Source organism: Poromitra crassiceps (assembly GCF_964638095.1).
Source record: "Poromitra crassiceps genome assembly, chromosome: 3".
NCBI lineage: Eukaryota > Metazoa > Chordata > Actinopteri > Beryciformes > Melamphaidae > Poromitra > Poromitra crassiceps.
The window spans coordinates 24,724,833-24,749,113 of NC_139625.1; the positions used below are offsets into that span (position 1 = coordinate 24,724,833).

Sequence of the window (24,281 nt, forward strand, 5' to 3'; positions counted from 1 at the left end):
CCAAGCCTCCTGGATTGGCAAGGAGACACTCCAGTAGGCTAATAGCCTCTCAGGATGGAAAAAATAATTCCCAGAGATTTTCCTATATGATTATAAGAATGCGTTTTGTTAGACCTACATTGTAGGCTACGTCGGGCGTGCCCCGTGCGAGGAGTGAGAGAGAGAAAGAAAGAAAGAGGGAGGGATCGGGAGAGAGAGAGAGGGAGAAAGTTATTTATTTATTTATGTAGGCTATGTAGCGTATGTAAGCCTATGTATTTATTTAGCCTATTTAGGCTATCGGGAATTTGGAGATAGAAGACCAAAGACCCTCGCAACTTCGATCTGCTATTACTATCACAGAGACTTCAGATGATTAGCCTACACATAGACTATATGAACACCTGTCCTGTCAGGAATAAAATATTAATAAATAATTTAATAATAGCCTACGGACATTTCGAGGAAGACATGCAATCAGTCTGATTGTCTGATTGAACCAGACAATCTTATCACAAAGAAGGCTGGCTCTGATTACCACAACTTGTTTTCATTTATTGAATGGAGACCAGAGGTAAGTTGATTGAGTTCAAACTGCTGATGTGATGATCCAAAAATCCCCCAAAGTTTATCCATGCAAGTCACAAGTCGCCAAAACAGGATCTGAATGAAGATGTTTTTAAACGATAAAGATGCTCGTTCTTCAGGCCATTACGCACAGCGCAGCTGACTACGGCAGCTGGTTTATCAAGAAATGCGCACTGTTTCCTGCAGTTGTGGCGGATCGAGGTCGGATCACGTTCTCACCACAAACGAACCGCACCAGAGTTCGTTTAAAGCGGCCCGAGACCACCCTTTCTTGGCGATCTCGGTCCGCTTGTTTTGTCCCGCATCCAAGTGCGATTGCTGTGTTCCCACTCCCCCAAACGAACTGCACCAAGGGGGAAAACGCTCTCTGTTTCGGAACAACTGCTCCAAACAAGATAGGTGTGAATACACCCTTACCTTCATCATGGCACTGCGGGCAACTGCAGCAGAGCCTGGCCTCTCCAAGCCCCCACACAGCTGGACGGGGTCGTCCATCACCACATTCCTCTTGAACAAGATGGAGGGGGCCATGAAGGAGTACCCCTGTGCACAGACACACAGGAACTTAGACGTTACATTTTGCTAAGACATAAAGTGTGGGCGGGGCTATGTATGCAGCACTACAGATAGAAGCTCTAAGTCCAGTAGCCAGTAGTCCAGGCTGGACTACTGCAATGCCCTTCTAGCTGGCTTACCTACCTCTGCTATTCAACCACTCCAGCTTACTATTCAACCACTCCAGCTTATCCAGAATGCTGCAGCTCGTCTGGTGTTCAATCAACCCAAATTTTCCCACGTCACCCCCCTCTTCCATGACCTCCATTGGCTTCCCATTTCTTCACGTATCAAATTCAAAACACTTATACTAGCCTACAGAGCAGTACACCAGTCAGATTCCAGCCCTCACACCACTCCCTTCGCCCCTCTACTAGTGCTGGACGCCTCGCCCCTCCACCATTACACGTACTCAATAATCGCTCGTCCCGTTCGAGACTTTTTTCATCCCTGGCACCGAAATGGTGGAATGAACTCCCTCCCTCGGTCAGGACGGCCGAAACTCTTCCCATCTTTCGAAAAAGACTAAAAACTCACCTTTTCGGTATTCCTTCATGAACTGACCTTTTTTGTGATCCTGTCACTGCCTTGTTTTACTGTTTATATTGTTCTATTTTTGCTAGTCTCTGACTTTGTATTCTTGTTGTTTTTTATTGTAAATAACTTGTTGTACGTTGCTTTGGATAAAGGCGTCTGCCAAATGAAATAAAGTAAAGTAAGTCGAAAGGGAACATCTATTACTGCAATTTATAGCCTCAGAAAAGACTAACCTCAACATCCAGCTGGTCATACTTTAGAAATCCATGGTTTTAAATGGGAGTAACCATTTGCCTAATAGTAACTAGGGCTGCACAATATATCGTTTCAGCATCGTCATCGCAATGTGCACATGCGCAATAGTCACATCGCAGAGCGTGCAATGTCAAGTAAGGCAAATTAACTCATAAGATACAGTAATGCATGCCCTCTCTGTGACGTTCTAAGCTCTTTTCCTACTAACTATAGTACCTTATGATCCTGCAACTCACCCTGGCTGTGGCTAAAAACACACTCACTTCCTACTACGTCAACCGTGCACGTTACCCACTAGGCCACCTTCTTAAATGAGCAAGGCTTGATAGACCTATTCAAGACTTTTGGTGAAAATTCCTGTTTTTTTCATATCGCAATATATATCGCAGAATAAAAAAATATTGCAATGTCAGTTTTTTCCAATATCGTGCAGCCCTAATAGTAACCATTAGATTTCACTGTAACGTCTTCAAAAGTTAAAAAATAAATTTAAAAAAATCCTGCAAATGTATGTGTCAAAAGTATGCATAAAAAAGACCTGCCAGCCCAACACTGTATAGGCCTAATTCTGTTGAGTGACATTGGCTGCCCAGCTGTTCCTATTGTTAGACCTGTCATTTGTGGAGTGCTGCCAACCTCACTCCAGCTGTTGGGAGCCCAGGGCTTTGAGCTGGCATTAATCTCCTCCTCCTTCTTTCAGCAACACACGCAAGCACGCATACACACACACACACACACACACACGCAAGCATGCACATGCACACACACACGCTCACACGCGCGCGCACACACACACACACACACAGCTGTGTGGTATGTAGTGACATCCTTGGATGGACAGACGGAAGGATGGATGTCGAATGCATGAGATGCCCTAAATTGCCGGGCTTGAATATTTGATTGCTCTGCTGTGAAATGACATCTTGGCGCACTTAATGCAATTTTAATTTTGTTTTGTGAGGCACCGCGGGGGGGGAGTGCACGGTTTAAAGTTGGGATTGCTGTCGTTATCTCAACGATTGCTAGGCTTGCAAATTATAAAGAGCACAAAATGTCAGACTGTGTGAACGGCAGCTGAGAGGGGAAAAAAAGCCAGGATGAAGTTGGCAATCAAAGGTTGAAGGCGTAACCGAGACAGACATGGTGATTCTCTCAAAGTGTAACCTTTTATTCCACCAGAGAAGCCTGTTAATGGATCTATTGATCTGCCGAGCTCAAGGACCCCGAAGGCAATCAGAGTTGGAATTTCATGCAATACATCAGACAGCCATCAGCTGGCATAGAGCTGTGGGCCATATTATAGTTCAAAGCTACATCAAAAATAGTCATTCACATCTGTTACCTCAATAAAAGCGGCATATGGCAGCAATTAAAATCCTTGAATAAAAGCCCCTTTAGTCAATTTGAATACCAATGCACACAGACAGACTCGTGTTGACTTACAGCAACATTTTGAGGACATTCAAAACTTGACTTGATTACTTCAATTGCTGTGTGGAGTATGTCAAATATAGTCGCAGACCAAAAGTGGGTAATAATGCAGTTTTTCATTCCAGCCTACATTTTACACTGCTGCAATCAAGGCCCAGCTAGAAATCAGCATAAATAGATGCAAATGCACAAGTGCCAACAATATGAATGTGGTGTGTGATGACCAGCACAAACTCTCCTGTTGGTAAGCAACAAAACCCTGGGCCTCAACCAAAATAGCCTGCTTGTCTAACATGCTGTCCCTCCCACCTGGAAGATGCGGTCACAGTTCTGAGGCAGAGCTGCAGGAGAGTAGGTGGGGTCCATCTCCGTGAACTCATCTGCAAAGTTGCTGACGTCCAGCTCGTCCCGAATCACTGGCTTGAATGGGGCAGGCACCTTTATAGCTGCCAAGTCCTCCCAGTTAATTTTCTAAAGGGCGTAAAAAAAAAAATCTAGTCAGACCCATTCCTCCTTAACATAGTTTAGAAAAAATGCTCAATTTACCTAGGTACCGCACACTCAAAAGTGGACCCATGATGTATAGTAACATTCCATCCTGCCATAAATAGTTCTAAATATTGTGAAATATGCAAGAGGCAATGAACCCTACCTGGTAAAACGCGTGTTTCTTCACATTTTCAGCTCCATTAGGACCTGAACCCAATCTCTTCTTTGGATCTTTGATGAGGAGTCGCTGGATGATGTCTTTGGCCAGTGGTCCCATGTCTTTGGGGAAAGGAGGATCCTTCTTTGAAATCCTCCTGCGATGTGAGGGAGAGAGATGTGCTCAGTGTTGCCCAACATTACAGCTGAAAAGCGTGGCAGGAGGTCAGGGGGCGTGACGGGAGGTCAGGGGGCGTGGCAGGAGATCAGGGGGAATCCTTACTTGGCGATGTCTGTGTGAGAGTTCTCGTTTCCATCAACGGTGAAGGGTGATCCGCCAGTCAGAAGCTCGTACATCAGCACACCCAGGCTCCACCAGTCCACTGCCTGCAAAATATACAGGACTCCCACTTCACAGACTAAAAGGCAGATCTCAAGAACTCACTGGAGTCCATTTCACATGTTCATGAGTACAGAGAGGGGATTGCTTGATGTGGTTGAACAGAAGAAAAAAACTGCATAAAACCATAAATTACCTTGTCATGTCCAGACTCTCCTCCCTCCACAATTTCTGGAGCCATATATTCAATGGTGCCACAGACAGAGAATGCCCTCTCCATCTGTGTCAACACACAAAAGCAAAAACTTAATAGAACATAACAGGATCCTGGTCTTATGATCTCAAAACATGTATACACCGTAATGCTGAATTCCCCCAAAGTAGACAAAAACTGTTAAAGCAGCTACGAGCAACTTTTCACTGTTTCATTGGGTTGTTTTTGGCGCCCCCTCTCTGAACAAAAGTGGTACTGTTTACTGTCGTAAAACTCCTGGCTTCTCCTCCTCCTGCCTAACCTCGCGTCACCAGGCTCTTCTACCTCCTGCCGCTCCCGACAACATCACAACAGTACTCACGCCTCCATTCTCTCCTTTGACCAGTGAATGAATGAAAGACGCTCCAAGTTTATTTTTCATTTTTTCCAAACCCTGCTGTTTCTCAGGATGCAGAGCGACGAGGTAATCTACCTATTTTTGGGCTACGTAATAGATTATGTCAGACGAGGATGTTGAAAAGTATTTGGAAAAACTAGTAAACTTTGTTACAGTCGCGTTCATAGTTACTGTAATAGCCAAACGTTAGCACCAAGTGAAACTCTTTAGGGCACTCGGTAATAGTAATATTGTCGAGAAAGCTAACGTTATCATCACCATTGTACCTTCAAAAACGTTGATACAAGAGGGTAAACTAGGTTTACCAAGCTCTTTGTGAAGAGGCTGAGCGTGTCTTCCAATTTCAGATCAACTGTAGGCTAAATATATCTGCGGGTAAATGGCTTCCCCAACCGTGTAACGTTACGTTATATACCAGTAGACTCATTGATTACCAACAGCAACATGTAACGTATTTTGGCACGGTTGAAATGGCAAACGAAAAAGTAGCGTTATCAACCAAATCTGTATTACAGTAAATGTAGCCTACACCGTGACCTAACTGTATAACTCCCAGGTAACGTTACATCACGTTAGCCTTTTGCATACATCATGCTGTGGTGCTAACTACCAGGCATACAGTGGAATATACAGTAGGCTTCATTTATAACAAAAGCATACACACATAAGAAGCAATCAAAAATTGCAGATACAATCATTCAATATATAAGAAATAGTCCAAACCATACAAATTGTGGGTGCAAAATATATATATTTTATGTCTATATTTACTCTAACCTAAAAAAAAGAACTAATGAATAAATAGATATTGTAGTAAATGCTTTTTGTTGGTAACTGAGATGGTATAGCACTTCTTCCAATGTAAGATGTATGTAAGGCATAACTAGCATAATGTAGTCCTGATAGACCCATGTTCCTTTTCTAAAGAAGCTATATTAGCTAACAATTGTCTGCCATTATTTCACAGGAGCTCTCCATGCAGGACCTCAGCATAAACACTCTGGACACAGACATTGATACAGAGTACACTGAGGACCCAGACTTTGAAGCTGAGGACATAACAGGCCCCAGTGGAAGCAGCTCGGGGCCCGGGGCTCCAGTGGCAGAGGACAGACTAAGGTTGAGGGCTAGGCGGCGGATAGGTGCTGGAGATGGCAGGGAAGAGAGGGGTCAGGGGTCTGAAACTAGTTCTGAACGTGGGGCACAAACAGTTGACAGAGGAGGGGGGAGGGGTCGTGCTGGACTTGGTAGGACAGGTCGAGGAGGGGGTATGGCAGGCCGGGGGGCTGGAAGGATTGTTGAACAGGGTGCTTCAGCAGCAGCTACAACAGTCAACAGAGGGGGGAGGGGGAGGGGAAGGCGGAGGGGTCGTGCTGGACTTGGTAGGGCAGGCAGAGGAAGGGGTGCGGCGGGCCAGGGGGGTGGAAGCAGTTCTGACCAGGGTGCTTCATCAGCACCTCCAGCAGTGAACAGAGGAGGGGGGAGGGGAAGGAGGAGGGGTGGTCGCAGGGGGAGAGGCCGAGGCAGACAGAGGAGAGATGAGGACATTAGTCTGCAACACCAGGAACGGATGCAACAACTCCTGGAGGCCAAAAACGCAGAAATGAAGGTTTGTGAACTTCATTATTCCAATATTCTTCCACAACTATAAATAAAAAGCATTTTGCAAACAAGACTTTTTGTCGGTGATAACTCACTACTTGTTTGTTTTTTGGCAGGCCAAGGTTGCAAACCTCACTTCAGACCAGAAAGACCAGGTGCTGGAGAAGGTCATCTTGAGGCTCCCAGGAGTTATGTTTGATGTCCTGGACTTCTTTGAGCCTGACCCAGACCCAAACCCCGGGCCCCCAATCCCAAGACAGCTGGATTGGTGCATTTGCACTAACTGCAAGGAAATGCCGACCAACTTGGAGAGGCTATGCTGCAGACAGAGGCCAGAGAACTGCATCAGCAGGTCGGCATATATAGACTACTATATATTGGAAGAGGGAGTTCTGCGCCTGGCCCGTGCTGCGTGGAACGACTTCTTTGCCATCGACGACGACCAAGAGGCAGGCGTGGAGAACCGCCAGTACAGGCACGCAGCCTACAGACAATATGTGTTGTGGCAGTACGGTCGTCTAGGTGAAGGCGTGAGAGTTGTGATCCCCAGCTGTGTTGTTTGGAGGATCAGGGACACCTTCCCAGATGCACAGGGTCACTACAAAGGATTCATCCCACGGCGCCTTATGTAAATGGACAAAATAAACCAGGTCGAGCCAATGCCTATTTGCACATTCCTAATCCAACATCCAATAACTTGAAGACTGATCTATCTATCCTAATTTTTTATTCTTTTTTTTTTAGGTGTTCTAATTTTATGATGGTGTTTTGTTTACATAGACAAAGGCTTTACATTTTGTTCTCAATGAAAATCCAGTGTTGAAAACTGTTGAAAAAGTTTTATTCTTTTTTTTTTTTTATATAGGAAAAGGACAATAAAAATATTTTATGGTACACAATCTTTGCCTATTGAATGTTTACATGTTTTCACAGAGGCAAATCTGTCGTCATCTTCATTATCTGGAAGCGCAGCGCTTTCCTCTCCAAGAAGATTCACAGGGGCAAATGCTGTATGAGTGAGAGAAGACAGTTTCACCATGGTTAGCTCTGCATTAATTTTGATTTGAATTCAATATTAGAGACCTGTACTTCCAATTCTGTCTTTAGTGTATTGATCACTAGATGTATCTGGCACTTGGCCCTTCTCTAAACATTTACGAATTGCATTACCAAAATGGTGCAATATTAGAATCTTGAAAAACAGGGGAAACTGGGTAAAAGCTATGAAATGAACAGAGAAATTGAAGATATCAAATCCATAACCGAATACAAAGCAAGAATCAGTGAAGGTGGTACAATAAAATTTTGGTTTTGGTAGAGTTCTGTAGATGCTGATTTTTAAATAGAGTTTATTACATCCGCTAGAGACACTCTTGTAAAGTGGGGGTCCCCGGGAAAAAGGGGAATAGTTTTATTTCACTATAACTCAATTCTGGTCCTGCGTGTCCTACACTTGATGTAGTAGACCATCTACACTCAAATAAAATGTCAGACGGGGGACCCTCAAAGAACATTTTATCCAATGGGGGGTTCAGTGGATCTTATATGTGTGTCAGTTTTTGGATCTTTGATATGAGAAATGTTGAGAAGCGCTGATGCTAAGTACTCTGCATACTGGAAACATTTCAGGGCTCGTTGATGGCCAAATACTCTATTGTTATTAGGGAAAATATAATTTAGAAGTGGGGTACTATTCATGTGATGAAGCACAGATGTAAAAATAGTGTTCTTTATTCCAGTGTTTCTCCACCACTGGGCCATGTTGGAATGTTCCTCAGACAGGGGTGTTTTTGAAAATACTGAGGTGGGTACACTATCCTAGATGAGTTTATATACAGTGGCTTTTCAAATAGGCAGGTAAAATCTCAGCCTCATTTCAAAAAGGTGGCTAAACTGTCTAACACTTTACCCTCCAATACTCCCCTGGACGCAGATAACCTCTGTCATCAATACACAGTAAGGATGATAGCCTATTAGTTATTTATGAAGGTGGTTCTTGGAAATGTTCCAACAATCAGAAGTGGACATTGGATTACAAAAGCTTGAGCTCCCTTGGTTTAGTAATTTCCAGCAATTTGATGCACAGTTATTAGGAAATATAGACCTCAAAACCAGATTACCACTATGCAGTATAATGTGAGTTTGTGTGTACATACCTCTCCTCGTTGGAAGTGAGCTTTCACCAACTCAGCAGTTGGTGGTGGTGGAATCTCAGCAAGCAGGCCAAGTCTCCTTGGATCAGTCTCCCTAAGCGTTCTTCTTCTTGGGAGTCCCCCTTTTGCCAGCAACCGTACCCCCAGGACGGCTTTCTGCAGGTCACGGATGTAGTTGTAGTCTTTGGCAATCTTCACTGTGTAGACGCTCCATGTTTTGGTCTTCTTATTGTAGTATCGTTTGTGGCTGTGACAGTATGGAATATTTAATTTCATTATTATGTAGACAAGTGATTATTTTATTTACCCCCCATGTCAATTTATTATTATTACTGTTATTCGTTTTGTTATTTTTCTTCCCCGACATTTTCTCCCCAATTTTACTTTGCCAAATCCTCCCCCCCTTGCCTCCCCGGCCGCCTATCTGGAGAGAGCCGTAGACTGGAACCATGCCTAGCACCACCCCTGTCAGCGCGGAGCTTCACCGGCAGGACGTAGCACGTGGGAGGATCACGCTATTCCCACCGGTTCCCTTCCGCCCGGACCAGGCGCCCCGACCGACCAGATGAAGCGATAGTGCAGCGACCATGACACAGCCTCAATCCGGCTTCGCCACCTGCAGACACAGCCAATCATGTCTATAGACGTCCAACCACGCCGGGAAAAACACTTTGTGGAACCTGCGAGCCTTGTGTTGGTGGGCCAGGAATCTGCCGCTCCCTCCCATTTCACATTAGAGAAGATGTGATCTGTTACTGTTCAATTACACTAGCTGTTTATTGTATCGTTGGGGTGAAAAAATATTCACGGGATTATCAGCATTCATAATTTGACTCACATCAAGTTGCCCTCAGAGTCCCGTGCAGCAGGCCGGTGGTTGTGGTGGTTGTAATCGATTGCCGCCAGAAGAGTGCGCGCCTCATACTGTGGTGGTCTGAATGCGAAGCGTTTTCCAGCATACATGAGTATGTGGTTTTGAAACGCTTCAAGGTCTGATGTTGTGCTGTGGATAGACAGACATAGCATCAGTCTTTCACATAACAGCTAAGGATAAAATATATAAATGAAAGTTAGTTTACTTCAATTTTTTAAATACCGGTGGTTGATGAACTTCTTGATGTTCTTGAGTCGGCGTTTGTCCATGACGACCTCAGTCAGAGCCAGGTGTGCAGGAGAACCTGTGTAAAAACCATAAACAAAACATAGTTGGCCACACAGTGAGGTAAGTCATGTCGTCATCTCTGCAAAGAGATAGAGAGCAACAGACACCGAGAGAGAGAGTGTGTCTGTCAGGTCTGTAAGGCATGATTGGATTAGGTTTCTAATGCGAGAACCTCCCATAGTGGGGCTAATACTAAGAAATTAGTGATGACACCATAAGGTCAGAGGTCAGAAGGTGTCATGAGACAGGAGCTAGCGGGAGTATAACACAGACTCCCAGACATACTGTAGATATCAAAACGTCAGCATGTAACCTGTCATTGTACCTTGCACCATCCATGGCTTATCTCTGCTTCCCTCATCGAGTGGATCATGGTCACAGCTCCAATGAGACCACTGGTGCTTGTTCCTAACGTGCATCAGAACACCTTGCCACATCATCTAAGGGGAAGAGATCACATATTACATTCCAACACAGACAACAATTTGCGAGATGAGAACGAACTAGTAAACTGTACACTAACTAATAAATCCATAATAATTGCATTAGCCATGGGTGAGTATCACAAATTCATACTTTGAATCTCTCCACTGCCCCAGCGTGTTTACAGCAGTACCAGAAGTGGTTGACGATGTGTTTGATCCACGGAAGGATTGCAGAGTTTTGTTTGATAGCACCAGTCTAAGGGAGACAGTAAAAGCAGATTGTAAATGCTGTCTTTTTGGTAACAGATTTATAGTAGCCAGATTCACTATTTGTTTGTTGATTATCATTTGAAAAGTAAGAATTCAAAACATACAGCATGCAATTTCTTGCGCAGGTTTTTTGATGCATGCCAAATGTCCAGAGAGTGTTGAAGCCCCCACTCTTTGTATTTCCCACGCGTCGGATCTGTAAGAGAAAAAAACAAGGTGTTTGCTTGATGTAAAAGAGTAGATATCACAGATAGCAGTTGTTCTGGGCATGTACAGTACTTACCTAGTAGTAATGTGATCTGCGGGTGTGCATCTGTCACCACTTCTTTCACTGCGATTTCCTGCAGCAGGGCATCCATAGTCCTGATGAAGCCTTCCTTCTCCATCACCACTGAGTTTCTGTTTGTCTCTCTCTTGTCGATGGTGACAATGTGGACGATGTCTCTGGACTCCTGTTCTATAGTGGTGTATGTGCAGTATTGTGCACAGTGCCCTTCAAACAATCACAAAAAACATTAGTGGGGGCTTGCAGTAATGTAGTAGGGAGGGAGGTTTGCATTGGAGAGGAAACATTGAAAAAGCCGATATTTACCTGGTGAGTCCATCCTGCCATCACCTGTGATTTAGAGAAAAATAGGAATCAGTTATTCACATGAATTACTAAGAAAAGTGACACCATATTACACTAACAAGAATTTGGTTAGTGTTGAGAGGAGAATACCTCAACACTAAATTAAAAAAATATTGCATTATAAAACTGGATACTAAACTAACCAAGCACGACGACACGATCATTGTCCTTCAGCTGTGCAATGACTGCTGCCCGCTTCTGCTTCCAGAAATCCTTGATCGCACAGATGCAGTATGCGTCTTGGATCTTGTAGAATGTCGAGTCCACCACCATACCCATCTCCATAAATTTGAAGAGCAGTGCAATCTTGGTGTAGTTGTTGCCAGAGAGAACAATGTTCGTTGACAACATGAAGTCTCCAGACTGCATCCCAAACTTCAGCAGAGGCTGGGAGTTCCACTTCCAGACAATGTGGCCATTGGAGCAAAACTGTCGAGTATAAAGCAAAAACAAAACAACATAATTCCTTCATGTAATAATAGCCAAGGCGCATGGCTTTGTTCATCAATAATTAGAAGATGTCATGCTTTCAGAACTATTCCTTGTTTTGGGGTGTGGACTGTTCCAGCTTTATCTGTTGTAAACGGCAATCTTACCCATCTTATGATGATTGCAGTTCCCCTTTTTTTTGTTTTGATCTCAAACGGTGGACAAGAGCTGCATTTCTTGCAGCTCTGGATTGGAAGCTGGAGAAATGTTGCTAGTTGTCGCAGATTTTCTTCATAGGCGATGCATGCGCGTTTTCCGATGAGGTCAGCTTCGCTTAGCACCGTTGCAGGGTCGGACAACTCTGAAGTGTCTTCTTCTAGCTGGTCTGATTGGAGTACACCATGCACAGTCTCCTCCACACCAGCAATGGGTAGTGCGGCTAGATCAGGAGGATTTGGCAGTGCCCCACCTGGTCTGTGTGAAACACAAAGTGGACATTACTTCACTTGGAAAGCAATATTGCCCACATAATCTAATACACAAAATGCAACATTTCTGAATTGAACACTAGTGAAATATGCTTTCCTAACATGGATCACAATGCAACACGGAAAATTGGTAGAATCTAGAGAACACAATGGACCACAGCATCCAAATAATGGCAATAGGAAACCATTTTTTCTGAACATACACCTTACTATACATGACTGCAGCTTTTTACTTGTCCCTTACCTTATGTACATTGCTGGGACATAGTCTTCATCGTCTTCATCATCATCAACTCCGCCTTCCTGTCTGGACAGCCCAATGTCGTCTTCCCAATCAAGTCTAAATGGAAAAACATTGAACAACAATATAATGCTATATGAGGAAGCTGATATAACAAGAAAATCGGTTCCGATATGAGCATGGGCACTTACGTGCTGTTCATCAGATCGTTGGCCTGTTGCTCATCAAAGTCCTGTGGATCCTCATCTAGGTTTATGGACCTCATGCTGAAAAAATAGCACATTCAGAACTGACTGGCTGAAGTTGAACAAATCGGTTCGTCCAGCCTAATTGACACAGTTCAGAAGCATACCTTTCTTCTAAAACGTTGATTACATCTGGCTCTTGTTCTTCTGGAATTTGCTGGACCCCAGGGATATGAAAATCTGCATCCCTATTGTGGAGAAAAATTCACAATCTAAGATTTGCAAAAGCTAACAAAAGAGTGGCCCACCATTCATACTTCCATGGAAGAAGATACACACACAAAAAACATGAAACTACCTAATTCATATATGTGTGTGTGTGTGTGTGTGTGTGTGTGTGTGTGTGTGTGTGTGTGTGTGTGTGTGTGTGTGTGAGTGAGAGAGAGAGAGAGAGAGAGAGAGAGAGAGAGAGAGAGAGAGAGAAAGAAAGAAAGAGGCAGGGATAGCCTACACTGCTCACAGTAATAATACAATACAATACTAAAGATTACAATAAAAAGCATACCTATCTCGGTCAGAGCCTGATCCAATGCTGGATAACAAAACGGGGAGAGAGGAAGCTGGAGCAGAGGGTAACCGTTTAGAGCTTGGTGTTGATTGCATTGGTCGATAGCTGAAATACAGTAACAATGAGCTCCAGTTAGCCGACGCATGGTAGCATACAACGTAAATAGCAAAACCACGTCCTCTACAGTATTTCAGAAATAAAATATACATATCACATACCTGTCTAGGAGGAAAACAGCCACTTCACCGTCTGTTTTGAAACCCTTCATATCCCGAAAGTCTCTCCATCTGCTGAATGCGCGACCTATGTTGATGCGTGTTTTATCGCGTGCTTTATCATGAGTCTTCTTACGTTCTCTTTGTTGGTCGGTACGGGGAATAATCTTCCTTTTTTTCTTTGCACCGGCCACGTAATTTGCACTGGCGACGTAATCATGATCTCGCAGTTCGGCCATAACCACAAAATAACTTCCAAACAAACTGTTAGAATATAACAACGAGAGGTGTTCGCGAGAGTAGCTAGCCCCTGGTTGTAGCTAGCTGGCGTTCGCTTGTTTATGGTGCGTTGCTAGGCAGAGCCGGCGGAAGCAGGGAGCTGCCGTAAACCGTTTCGTTTTTACTTCCGGTTGTAGACGGTCCGGGTGTAACATTGATGAAGCAGACAGAGACTCTATAAGCACCAAGAGAGCAAACTCCAATTCACACGGTTTTGCTCTCAGCTACTATTATAGGTAATATGTGATGCATCAATATTATAATTATACTGTTTAATAACAATAAAAAACCATCAAAAAGTTGCTCGTAGCTGCTTTAAAGAAATTATTATTATTATCATCATCCTTTTTTCGCATTATAAACCTACATGTAGGTCTACACCCTTTTTCTGTCGGTCTTTGTGACCATGTCCTTGTGTGTGTAAGGCTGAGGGTGCTCAGAGCATAAAGAATTTCATTGTATTATACATTGTATTATACATATGACAATAAACTACTTGAACTTGAACTTGAACTATTATGAGAACAGATTAGACATTCAGTTTTGAGTGTGAATCTGAAATTAGACTTCCACCACTTTGCACATTCGTTGCTGAGGAGCTTGGTACACACTGTATTGTTGAAACGTACCTGATCAAATTCTTTACTGAGGCCAAAGTCTGTGAGTACTACATGACCGCTTGAGTCCAGCAGAATATTCTCAAGCTTCAGGTCCCGATACACAATGCCAAGCTGCAATGAGAAAACAAGTGCACAGGGGCTATGGCAATTGAAACGTAACACATGTTGCAGCACACTATATGACAAATCAGAATGTTTGTAAACAAACAGATTGGCTACACATCCGGGTGCATAACTCGCACATGTCGGCAGCGGAAATAGTTTGTTTTAAGGAGCGGTAAATACAAGTTAAAAAAAAGCGATTATGCCAAAAATCAGGTTGTGTTTTGGGCTGTAATGCCAAATAGAGCTTGGTAATTAGGTTTAGGCTTTTTCCATTTTAAAGCAACCTAACAGAATCATGGATACAGATAATAGTTTTAAAGCAACCTAACAGAATCATGGATACAGATAACAGTTTTAAAGCAACCTAACAGAATCATGGATACAGATAATAGTTTTAAAGCAACCTAACAGAATCATGGATACAGATAACAGTTTTAAAGCAACCTAACAGAATCATGGATACAGATAATAGTTTTAAAGCAACGTAACAGAATCGTGGATACTGTGGCAACTCTGATTCAATCCAAGACACAGAAAACAGTTTTAAACGCCGAAGCGTTGTTTTATTCACCAAAATGAAAACTCTTCCCTTATCGGGGTATGTCCATGAAATATATATAACTAAAGTAGGCTGGGTTAGCCTGGGGCCAGTGAGGGGGTTTGCTCCCCACCACGTAGCCAGGGCTCCGTTCCTCGTTTAAGTGCTCCCGTAACTTGCCTGTGGACGAGAGGAGAGAGGGTCTGTCAGGCAACATCATTTTATGACACGAGAATGTTTAGGGAGAGGAGTGGAAATCTGACTTACCGCCCGACAGCAAGGAGCGCTTCCACCTGGAGGAAAACCGGCCACACAGTGAGCTTCAGAGCGGCGTCTGTTTTTCTAGGGCCACTGATTGGGGATCTGTTCCAGCCGGGCGCTCTGTTCCTAACAGCGCCCGGCTGCTAGCGGTCCCACTGATTCAGGACATAATTGGGGAAGTACCTATCAGTGATGACGCGTCCCAGACAGCGTTTCTGTTGGGATCCCCCTGCTCTGACGTCACTGTGGTGGCTGGCTGTCCTCCTGCTCTCACCTGTCAGGGGGTAGGCTGACGAGACTCCACACATCCTCCCCCTAAGCTCGCTGCCAGTGCGGGGAGCTTCACTTTCCCCTGCTTCATCTCGGCGTGACATGGCGTCTGCGTGTGGTATCTCTCTTCCTGGTTTGTGTTCCACTTTGAACTTATAGTTCTGAAGTTCCAAGAACCACCGCGTTACCCGCTCATTTTTATCCTTGTTCGTCGCCATCCATTTTAGGGGGGCGTGGTCCGTGATGAGGGTGAATACCCTGCCCCATAGGTAGTAGCGTAGGTAGTGAATGGCCCACTTCACCGCCAGGCATTCCTTCTCTACGGTTGAGTAGTTTCTCTCATGTTTAAGCAATTTTCTACTTATAAAGGTAACGGGGTGTTCATCCCCATCTATTACCTGCGCCAGCACTGCTCCTATTCCTGTTCCTGAGGCGTCTGTGTGTAGGATGAATGGCTTAGCGAAGTCTGGGGCTATCAGCACCGGCTCTCGGCAGAGCGCCTCCTTTAGGGCACAGAATGCGGCGTTTGTTTCCTCCGTCCATTTGACATGGTGGGGCAGCTTCTGGCGCGTTAAGTCATACAACGGGGCTGCTATGGTGGCAAAATTTTTTACAAATTTTAAATAATATGCAATCAGGCCCAGGAAGGATTTTACTTGTTTTTTCGTCCTGGGCTGGGGCCAATTTTGTATCCTCTCCACTTTGGTTATTTGGGGTTTTACGCACCCCCGGCCTATGGTGTATCCCAGGTAGTTTGTCTCTGTCCATGCCAATTTACATTTCTTGGCGTTGGCGGTGAGTCCGGCTCGGCGGAGGGCTCCCAGCACCGCTTCCAGCTGTGTCATGTGCTGCTCCCAGCTGCTGCTGTGTATGACGATATCGTCTAGATATGCCGCCGCATAAGCGCGATGGGGCCGGAGGACTCTGTCCATCAGTCGCTGAAATGTGGCCGGGGCGCCGTGTACTCCAAAGGGGAGGACGCGGTATTGAAATAGGCCGTCGGGGGTCGCGAATGCGGTTTTTGCTCTCGCCCGTCTGGTTAGGGGTACCTGCCAATAGCCTTTGGTGAGGTCCAGGGTGCTCACGAATCGAGCGGGCCCCAGCCGCTCGATTAATTCATCTACCCTTGGCATCGGGTATGCGTCAAAAGTGGATATTTCATTCAGTTTTCTAAAATCATTGCAAAACCGAAGCGTCCCGTCTGGCTTCGGCACAATGACAATGGGGCTGGACCAGGGGCTGTGGGACTCTTCTATTACGCCCAACTCGAGCATTTTCTTCACTTCGCCCCGGATGGCTTCTCTCCGGGCCTCGGGGATGCGGTAGGGCCGCTGTCGCACCACTTTTCCCGGCGTCGTCTCAATGTCGTGTTGGATAGCGTGTGTCCGTCCTGGCAGCTCGGAGAAAACATCATGACTCCTTCCTAGGAGTTCCTTGAGATCTTGTCGTTGCTCTGGCCCCAGGTCCTGTCCGATGTCCACGGGGATCGTCTGCGGTGGCCTGGGTTGTGCGAGGGTGAGGAGGGCTAGGGGGCCGGGTCTCTCGGCGTCGTGCCATGGCTTCAGAATGTTTATGTGGTATATCTGGTGGCCTTTCCTCCTCCCCGGCTGACAGACCCGGTAATTCACTGGCCCGACCTTCTCGGTTACTTCAAATGGTCCCTGCCATTTTGCCAGGAATTTGCAGTCATGGCTGGGCACCAGCACCAGGACCTTCTCTCCTACCTGGAACTGCCGGGGTTTGGCTCCCCTGTTATAGGTGCGCGCCTGGGCTGCCTGGGCTTCCTCCATGTGACTCCGTACCAGTGGCCAGACCTTTTTGGCTCTCTCCTGGAGCCGCTCCACATGTTCGATAACATTCCGGAGGGGGGAGGGCTGGCTTTCCCAGGCCTCCTTGGCCAGGTCGAGTAGGCCACGGGGGTTTCGGCCGTAGAGGAGTTCGAACGGTGAGTATCCGGTGGAGGCCTGTGGCACCTCCCGTATGGCGAACAGCACGTATGGGAGGAGTTGGTCCCAATCTTTTCCGTCCACGTCAATCAGTTTTTTTAGCATCTTTTTCAGGGTTTGGTTGAATCTCTCGACAAGTCCATCGGTCTGGGGGTGATAAACAGAAGTTCTGATACGGGTGATTTTCAGCCATTTGTATAACGCCGTCATTACTCTGGACATAAAACAGGACCCTTGGTCTGTGAGTACCTGCTCCGCTATTCCCACTCTGCTAAATAGCAGGAACAGTTCTCGAGCGACATTTTTGGCATTAGCGGTGCGTAAAGGTATTGCCTCAGGGTAACGAGTAGCATAATCCACTATTACCAGTATGTATCGGTGTCCTCGGCTGGACTTCGGGAGAGGCCCCACGATATCCATGGCCAGCCTGGAGAACGGGACCTCGATGATTGGCAGTGGAATCAGTGGGTTCCGGTACATTGGCCGGGGTGCCGTTTTCTGGCACTCGCCACAACAACGACAGAACAGTTCAATGGCTTTCTTTATGCCGGGCCAATAGAATCTGCGTAGCACTCTATCATACGTTTTTTGGACCCCTAAGTGGGCCCCCAGTTGGTGAGTGTGGGCCAAATACAACACTCTGGATACGTATGTTTTTGGTACTAACAATTGTTCTATTAAATCCCCCCCCGGAGTTTTGGCGACTCGATACAACAACCCATGTTTAACAATAAACTGTGGAAAGTTTTGTCTCACCCCGGAACAGTGCTGGCCATCGATGCCAGCGACGGCGCGGCGGCCGGCTTCCAAATTCGGATCGGCCCACTGGGCCGAGGCAAACTCTCCGCGGCCCGGAGGTCCAGGGTCGTCCGGGAGCGGAAACTCCGCGAAAGGGTCCTCGTCGAGAGGAGGCGTGTCCGACTCGGCTGGCCGGGTTGGACCGTCTTCCGCGGCTGAGGTTTCGGACTGCGGTCCGTCTGATCCCGGCCGGAAGGCTGGGCAGGCCAGGCGCGGCCGGGCCATCCTTTTTCCCCTCGGTTTCTCTCGTCGGGGCTTCTCCGGCCGACGACCGTGACTCCAGTACCGGCTGAATAGGGGGCAGTCGGTGCCTATCAGGAGCGGGACCGGGAGGTTGGGCACCACGCCGGCGGCTACTTTTACGTCGCCTTTCGGGGTCTGGACCCGTATATAACTGACCGGATAGCTCTTCACGTCCCCGTGGACGCACGTCACCGGCATTGTCTCTGTGGTGAGGACCTCCACGAGGTCAGCCCGCACGAGCGTCACCACACTACCGGAGTCTAGGAGGGCGTGGGTGTCGATGCGGCCCACCCGGACCGGCAGTGTCGCCTGCTGGCTAGGGGCTCCTCCGGTGTGGAGGGAGGGCCGTGGTTCGTCTCCGGCGGCGGAAGGCATCGACACATCCCGGTCGGGGCAGGACCAGGAGAGGTGGTCCTCTTGTCCGCAGACATAGCACCTCCTCAGCTGCCGACTCACTCGGTCGGCCTGGGCACGAGGGTCCCTCTGGGTCGGGGGCTGTAGCGGCGGTGGCCGGCGTCGGCTGTCTCGGCTGGGTCTGTCGGCTATGGCGGGCTTTCGGAGGGGCTCGTTCTGCGTGTGGCGCATCATGTCGGCGCTGACTTGGTGGTTCTCTAGCAAGGCCACCAATGCGTTCAGCGATGAGGGGCTCACCTGGGCAGCATATTTTCGGGCGTCGGGCGGCAAGGAGCGGATACATCTGTCTATTACGAGGCGTTCTATCCACGGGGGCTCCCCGGTGGAGGTGAGCCAACTCTGGGTGAGCCTCAGCAAATCGGCGACTTGGGAGCGGGGCGGTTGGTCCGGGGTGTACCTCCAGCCATGGTACCTTTGTGCGCGAGCAGGAAGGCTGTAGCCGTAACTGGCGAGGATGGCGGTGCGCAGCTTCACAAAGTCGCGGGCCTCTCCCATGGACATGTCCCGGCAAACCCTCTGTGCCTGGCCCGTGAGGAAGGGCGCGATGATGCCTCCCCAGTGGGCTGCGGGCCATCCCTCTCGCACCGCCGTTCTTTCGAAGAGCTCCATGTATGCCTCGATATCATCGTCGGGGGTCTGCTTAGTGAGGACATCTCCTGGAGCCCGGGAAGTCGAGCCGTCTTTCTCTATTTTTTTTATCAGTTCGTGTACTGCCTGCTGTAGGTCAGTTTGGCTTTGGATTAGGGCCACCAGAGCCTGTGCTTGCTCCATGGTGCGTGCGGTTGGCGTTGAATCAGAGTGCCTGCATTCTCCACCACTTGTGGCAACTCTGATTCAATCCAAGACACAGAAAACAGTTTTAAACGCCGAAGCGTTGTTTTATTCACCAAAATGAAAACTCTTCCCTTATCGGGGTATGTCCATGAAATATATATAACTAAAGTAGGCTGGGTTAGCCTGGGGCCAGTGAGGGGGTTTGCTCCCCACCACGTAGCCAGGGCTCCGTTCCTCGTTTAAGTGCTCCCGTAACTTGCCTGTGGACGAGAGGAGAGAGGGTCTGTCAGGCAACATCATTTTATGACACGAGAATGTTTAGGGAGAGGAGTGGAAATCTGACTTACCGCCCGACAGCAAGGAGCGCTTCCACCTGGAGGAAAACCGGCCACACAGTGAGCTTCAGAGCGGCGTCTGTTTTTCTAGGGCCACTGATTGGGGATCTGTTCCAGCCGGGCGCTCTGTTCCTAACAGCGCCCGGCTGCTAGCGGTCCCACTGATTCAGGACATAATTGGGGAAGTACCTATCAGTGATGACGCGTCCCAGACAGCGTTTCTGTTGGGATCCCCCTGCTCTGACGTCACTGTGGTGGCTGGCTGTCCTCCTGCTCTCACCTGTCAGGGGGTAGGCTGACGAGACTCCACAATACAGATAATAGTTTTAAAGCAACGTAACAGAATCATGGATACAGATAATAGTTTTAAAGCAACGTAACAGAATTGTGGATACAGAAAATAGTTTTAAAGCAACCTAACAGAATCATGGATACAGATAATAGTTTTAAAGCAACGTAACAGAATCGTGGATACAGATAATAGTTTTAAAGCAACCTAACAGAATCATGGATACAGATAATAGTTTTAAAGCAACGTAACAGAATTGTGGATACAGATAATAGTTTTAAAGCAACCTAACAGAATGGTGGATACAGATAATAGTTCTGCAACCAATCATGAGCGCTGCGGGTTTTGCGGCAGGCATTTTCTTACAGGTCAGTAATCAAAAGATCGGTGAAATTCTGCTTAAAAAAACTGGCCTGGCAACTCTGGACACCACAAAAAGGTCCAGGGGCTTACAGACAAAATCCAATTTGCGCTGTTGATTACAACACCACCTGGGGCCTGGACTTGCTATCACAAAAGCCTCATTCACAGTTCGCACAGGCCTTGAAAGCGGTAAATGTTACGGAATATGTAATCTCCGATGTGAAAGTGGAGTTGTGGATAATTGTGTTACGCCTTTCGTTCGTTTAGTGCCAACAAAATCGCTTTACTCTGTGGAATCTGGAAGTTACCTTGTGTAGATGCTCTATTGCCAACACAATCTCTTTACTTTGTGGAATCTGGAAGTTACCTTGTGTAGATGCTCTAGTGCCAACACAATCTCTTTACTTTGTGGAATCTGGAAGTTACCTTGTGTAGATGCTCTAGTGCCAACACAATCTCTTTACTTTGTGGAATCTGGAAGTTACCTTGTGTAGATGCTCTAGTGCCAACACAATCTCTTTACTCTGTGGAATCTGGAAGTTACCTTGTGTAGATGCTCTAGTGCCAACACAATCTCTTTACTTTGTGGAATCTGGAAGTTACCTTGTGTAGATGCTCTAGTGCCAACACAATCTCTTTACTCTGTGGAATCTGGAAGTTACCTTGTGTAGATGCTCTAGTGCCAACACAATCTCTTTACTTTGTGGAATCTGGAAGTTACCTTGTGTAGATGCTCTAGTGCCAACACAATCTCTTTACTCTGTGGAATCTGGAAGTTACCTTGTGTAGATGCTCTATTGCCAACACAATCTCTTTACTCTGTGGAATCTGGAGGTTACCTTGTGTAGATGCTCTAGTGGCAACACAATCTCTTTACTCTGTGGAATCTGGAGGTTACCTTGTGTAGATGCTCTAGTGCCAACACAAGCTCTTTACTCTGTGGAATCTGGAAGTTACCTTGTGTAGATCCTCTAGTGCCAACACAATCTCTTTACTCTGTGGAATCTGGAAGTTACCTTGTGTAGATGCTCTATTGCCAACACAATCTCTTTACTCTGTGGAATCTGGAAGTTACCTTGTGTAGATCCTCTAGTGCCAACACAATCTCTTTACTCTGTGGAATCTGGAAGTTACCTTGTGTAGATGCTCTAGTGCCAACACAATCTCTTTACTTGGTGGAATCTGGAAGTTACCTTGTGTAGATCCTCTAGTGCCAACACAATCTCTTTACTCTGTGGAATCTGGAAGTTACCTTGTGTAGATGCTCTAGTGCCAACACAATCTCTTTACTCTGTGGAATCTGGAAGTTACCTTGTGTAGATGCTCTAGTGCCAACACAAGCTCTTTACTCTGTGGAATCTGGAAGTTACCTTGTGTAGATCCTCTAGTGCCAACACAATCTCTTTACTCTGTGGAATCTGGAAGTTACCTTGTGTAGATGCTCTAGTGCCAACACAATCTCCCCACTGTAGAGGGCTACTTCCTGCTCCTTGAATCGCACTCTTTGCACCAAGTGTGTGAAGAGCTCCCCACCATTTACATAATCTAGAATGAAAGTAAGAAAAGAAAGTCATAAAACTCCATTGGATTTTTCATGCGTGCCAAGTTTTCTTACAAAATAATTTAAGTTGGTTGGTTTGAAGCACTTCTGGTAGGCCCCTGCTTATGTTAATTCATTTGGCTGGTGAAAATCAATTTCTTTCATAAGGCTAAACATAAATCATTACTAACCAGGTCTTTCACAAGGCTAAACATAATCATTAATAACCTGGGGCCAGTTGCACCAACTGGTCTTAACTATGCCTGGTCGTAACTCCTACGTCGGTCTTAGTTAAGACCAGTCTTTAGAGTGGATTTACGCTTGTTGCACCAACAGGGCTTACGTCTGGTCTTAACTACGCCGGTCGTAGCAATGTGAATCCATGTGAATTGCCGGGGAATGCCCCCTGATTGGCCCAAAAATGTGCCTCGCGCCGTCACTGTGCCACTACGCTCACAGTCCACTACTGTATGTGCATCACTACACCCTCCCTCCTCCCACCCTCCCTCCTCCTGTGGAAGCTCTGGGGGAAAATAGCGGCGATTGAGTGCCAGGCAGTCTGAATGAAATTGAATGTAACGTTCCCAATTCTATGTATTAAATTCAAAAAAACGACCCTCAACATTTGGGAAGGCTAAGCCACACAACTAGTTCGTTATAATCCCACGTCATAGTTCGAAGGCGACTTGCCGACGATGAGGACTCAATCACAGCAGGTCTCCGCTGATAAGACTACCACGGAGATCTCTTACAGGCACAGGCACTTTACGCCTCCTCCTGACCAGGCGTAATATTTACGACCGGTCTTAGTGAGAAAAAGGCTTAGCAACCGGCGTAGCTTTTAGGTCGTAAAGTTACGACCGGCTTAGCTTAAGACCAGTCGTAAGACCAGTTGGTGCAACTGGCCCCAGGTCTTTATCTAGTCTAAACATATGCGACAACACAGAAGTGGAAATGTTTAGCACATGAAAGGCATTTCACGGTGAAAGAGCCTGACCGAGAATGAGGTGCAGCTTGGTGTCTGTCTGGAAGGCGTAGTGCAGTGTGACAAGGAATGGCGACTGGCGGATGTGCTCCAGGACTTGCCGCTCTGTGCGTGTGTGCTCAGCTGTCTTTGCCTTTTGTACAATGGTGGCCTTCTTCAAAACCTTCATGGCGTACAGCTTCCCTGCATCGTGACCGCTCACTTTTCGCACCAGGAACACTTTGCCGTATGCTGGAAGAGAGAGGAACACATGTAATTATTATCACATGCATGTCATGACGGCTCATGTTCTCACCTATGTAGTAGTAGATTCAAGTTTAGCGGTGTCACTCACCTCCTGTGCCCAGTACCTTTAATAGCTCAAAGTTTTCAATGCCCACCCGCTCTACATGGCCGGTCAGGTTGGCTGAAATCAGACAATAAAATCACATGGTGATGAAAGATCAAAATAATACGTCAGTTACATCTGCAAACAACATGAATGAGCGTATGCATGGTTATGCATTCAAAGGGGAAAGTGATGTGTGATTACTGATTATATAATTTAGTTTTATAGCTGTGAATAAATACACAACATCAATGAGTAGCAGGATCTGAAATACTCCACAGGACACGGACAATTCAATATCGTATCACAGCAAAAGTGCTATAGTGGTTTACATCACAAATCTCCTAGCAACCCTGACTGGTGCCATCTTGGAGGACTCATTGTACAATGAGCACACAGTGGTCATCATCATCTTTGGCCCTAGCCTCTCCTCTACCCAAGGTCCTACAAAGCTGCAGCTTGAACAAGGCCAGATGCTGTTCAGACCCAGGGCACTCCCTCTAGAGGCCATCTCACGAAGCGCATCACCTCACTAACGCCCGGGACACACATCCTGCGTCTACAGCTACCTCGTTGAACCGCTGCGGCTCGCTCGTCTGTTGTACACACACACACACACACACACACACACACACACACACACACACACACACACACACACACACACACACACACACACACACACACACACACACACAGCGTTGCTGCTGCGGCGCTGCCTTCCAGTAAACCGAGCAGGAGCCGAGACGCAGCCGAGCCCTTGCTGTCCATTGTTGCTGGGAACTGCGCATGTCTCGCGGTAAAAATAGGCAAGACCTGGAATCTCTAGATGAGCCATAGCAGAGTGAGCCGCACTGCTCGAACTGTGTGGCTGCGGGCTGTG

The 24,281-nt window shown here is 46.6% G+C and overlaps 2 protein-coding genes across 3 annotated transcripts in view; both read right to left on the minus strand.

Annotated features, from left to right (window-relative positions):
- rps6ka5 (ribosomal protein S6 kinase, polypeptide 5) overlaps positions 1 to 24,281 on the minus strand; it is a 45,361-nt gene that overhangs the window by 13,592 nt on the left and 7,488 nt on the right. The window contains exons 2-11 of one of the 2 annotated variants that reach the window (XM_083632488.1): positions 23,405 to 23,476; positions 23,083 to 23,301; positions 22,002 to 22,090; positions 20,913 to 20,939; positions 14,219 to 14,320; positions 4,527 to 4,610; positions 4,274 to 4,377; positions 3,998 to 4,148; positions 3,655 to 3,816; positions 985 to 1,110 (exon numbers count right to left, since the gene is read on the minus strand). In XM_083632488.1, the coding sequence (XP_083488614.1) occupies positions 985 to 1,110; positions 3,655 to 3,816; positions 3,998 to 4,148; positions 4,274 to 4,377; positions 4,527 to 4,610; positions 14,219 to 14,320; positions 20,913 to 20,939; positions 22,002 to 22,090; positions 23,083 to 23,301; positions 23,405 to 23,476 (1,136 nt within the window). Of the gene's footprint in view, positions 1 to 984; positions 1,111 to 3,654; positions 3,817 to 3,997; positions 4,149 to 4,273; positions 4,378 to 4,526; positions 4,611 to 14,218; positions 14,321 to 20,912; positions 20,940 to 21,974; positions 22,091 to 23,082; positions 23,302 to 23,404; positions 23,477 to 24,281 lie in introns of both variants that reach the window. The other variant, XM_083632487.1, reaches the window with a different exon arrangement.
- Positions 7,488 to 12,607, minus strand: LOC310774198 (uncharacterized protein; the record flags this gene model as incomplete). The annotated part of the gene is made up of 13 exons (XM_083634265.1): positions 7,488 to 7,551; positions 8,700 to 8,943; positions 9,535 to 9,699; positions 9,793 to 9,874; positions 10,184 to 10,298; positions 10,435 to 10,539; positions 10,658 to 10,749; positions 10,837 to 11,046; positions 11,146 to 11,169; positions 11,328 to 11,613; positions 11,955 to 12,087; positions 12,346 to 12,441; positions 12,534 to 12,607. The coding sequence occupies 13 exons, from the start codon at positions 12,605 to 12,607 to the stop codon at positions 7,537 to 7,539; spliced, it is 1,641 nt and encodes a 546-aa protein (XP_083490391.1). The 3' UTR covers positions 7,488 to 7,536.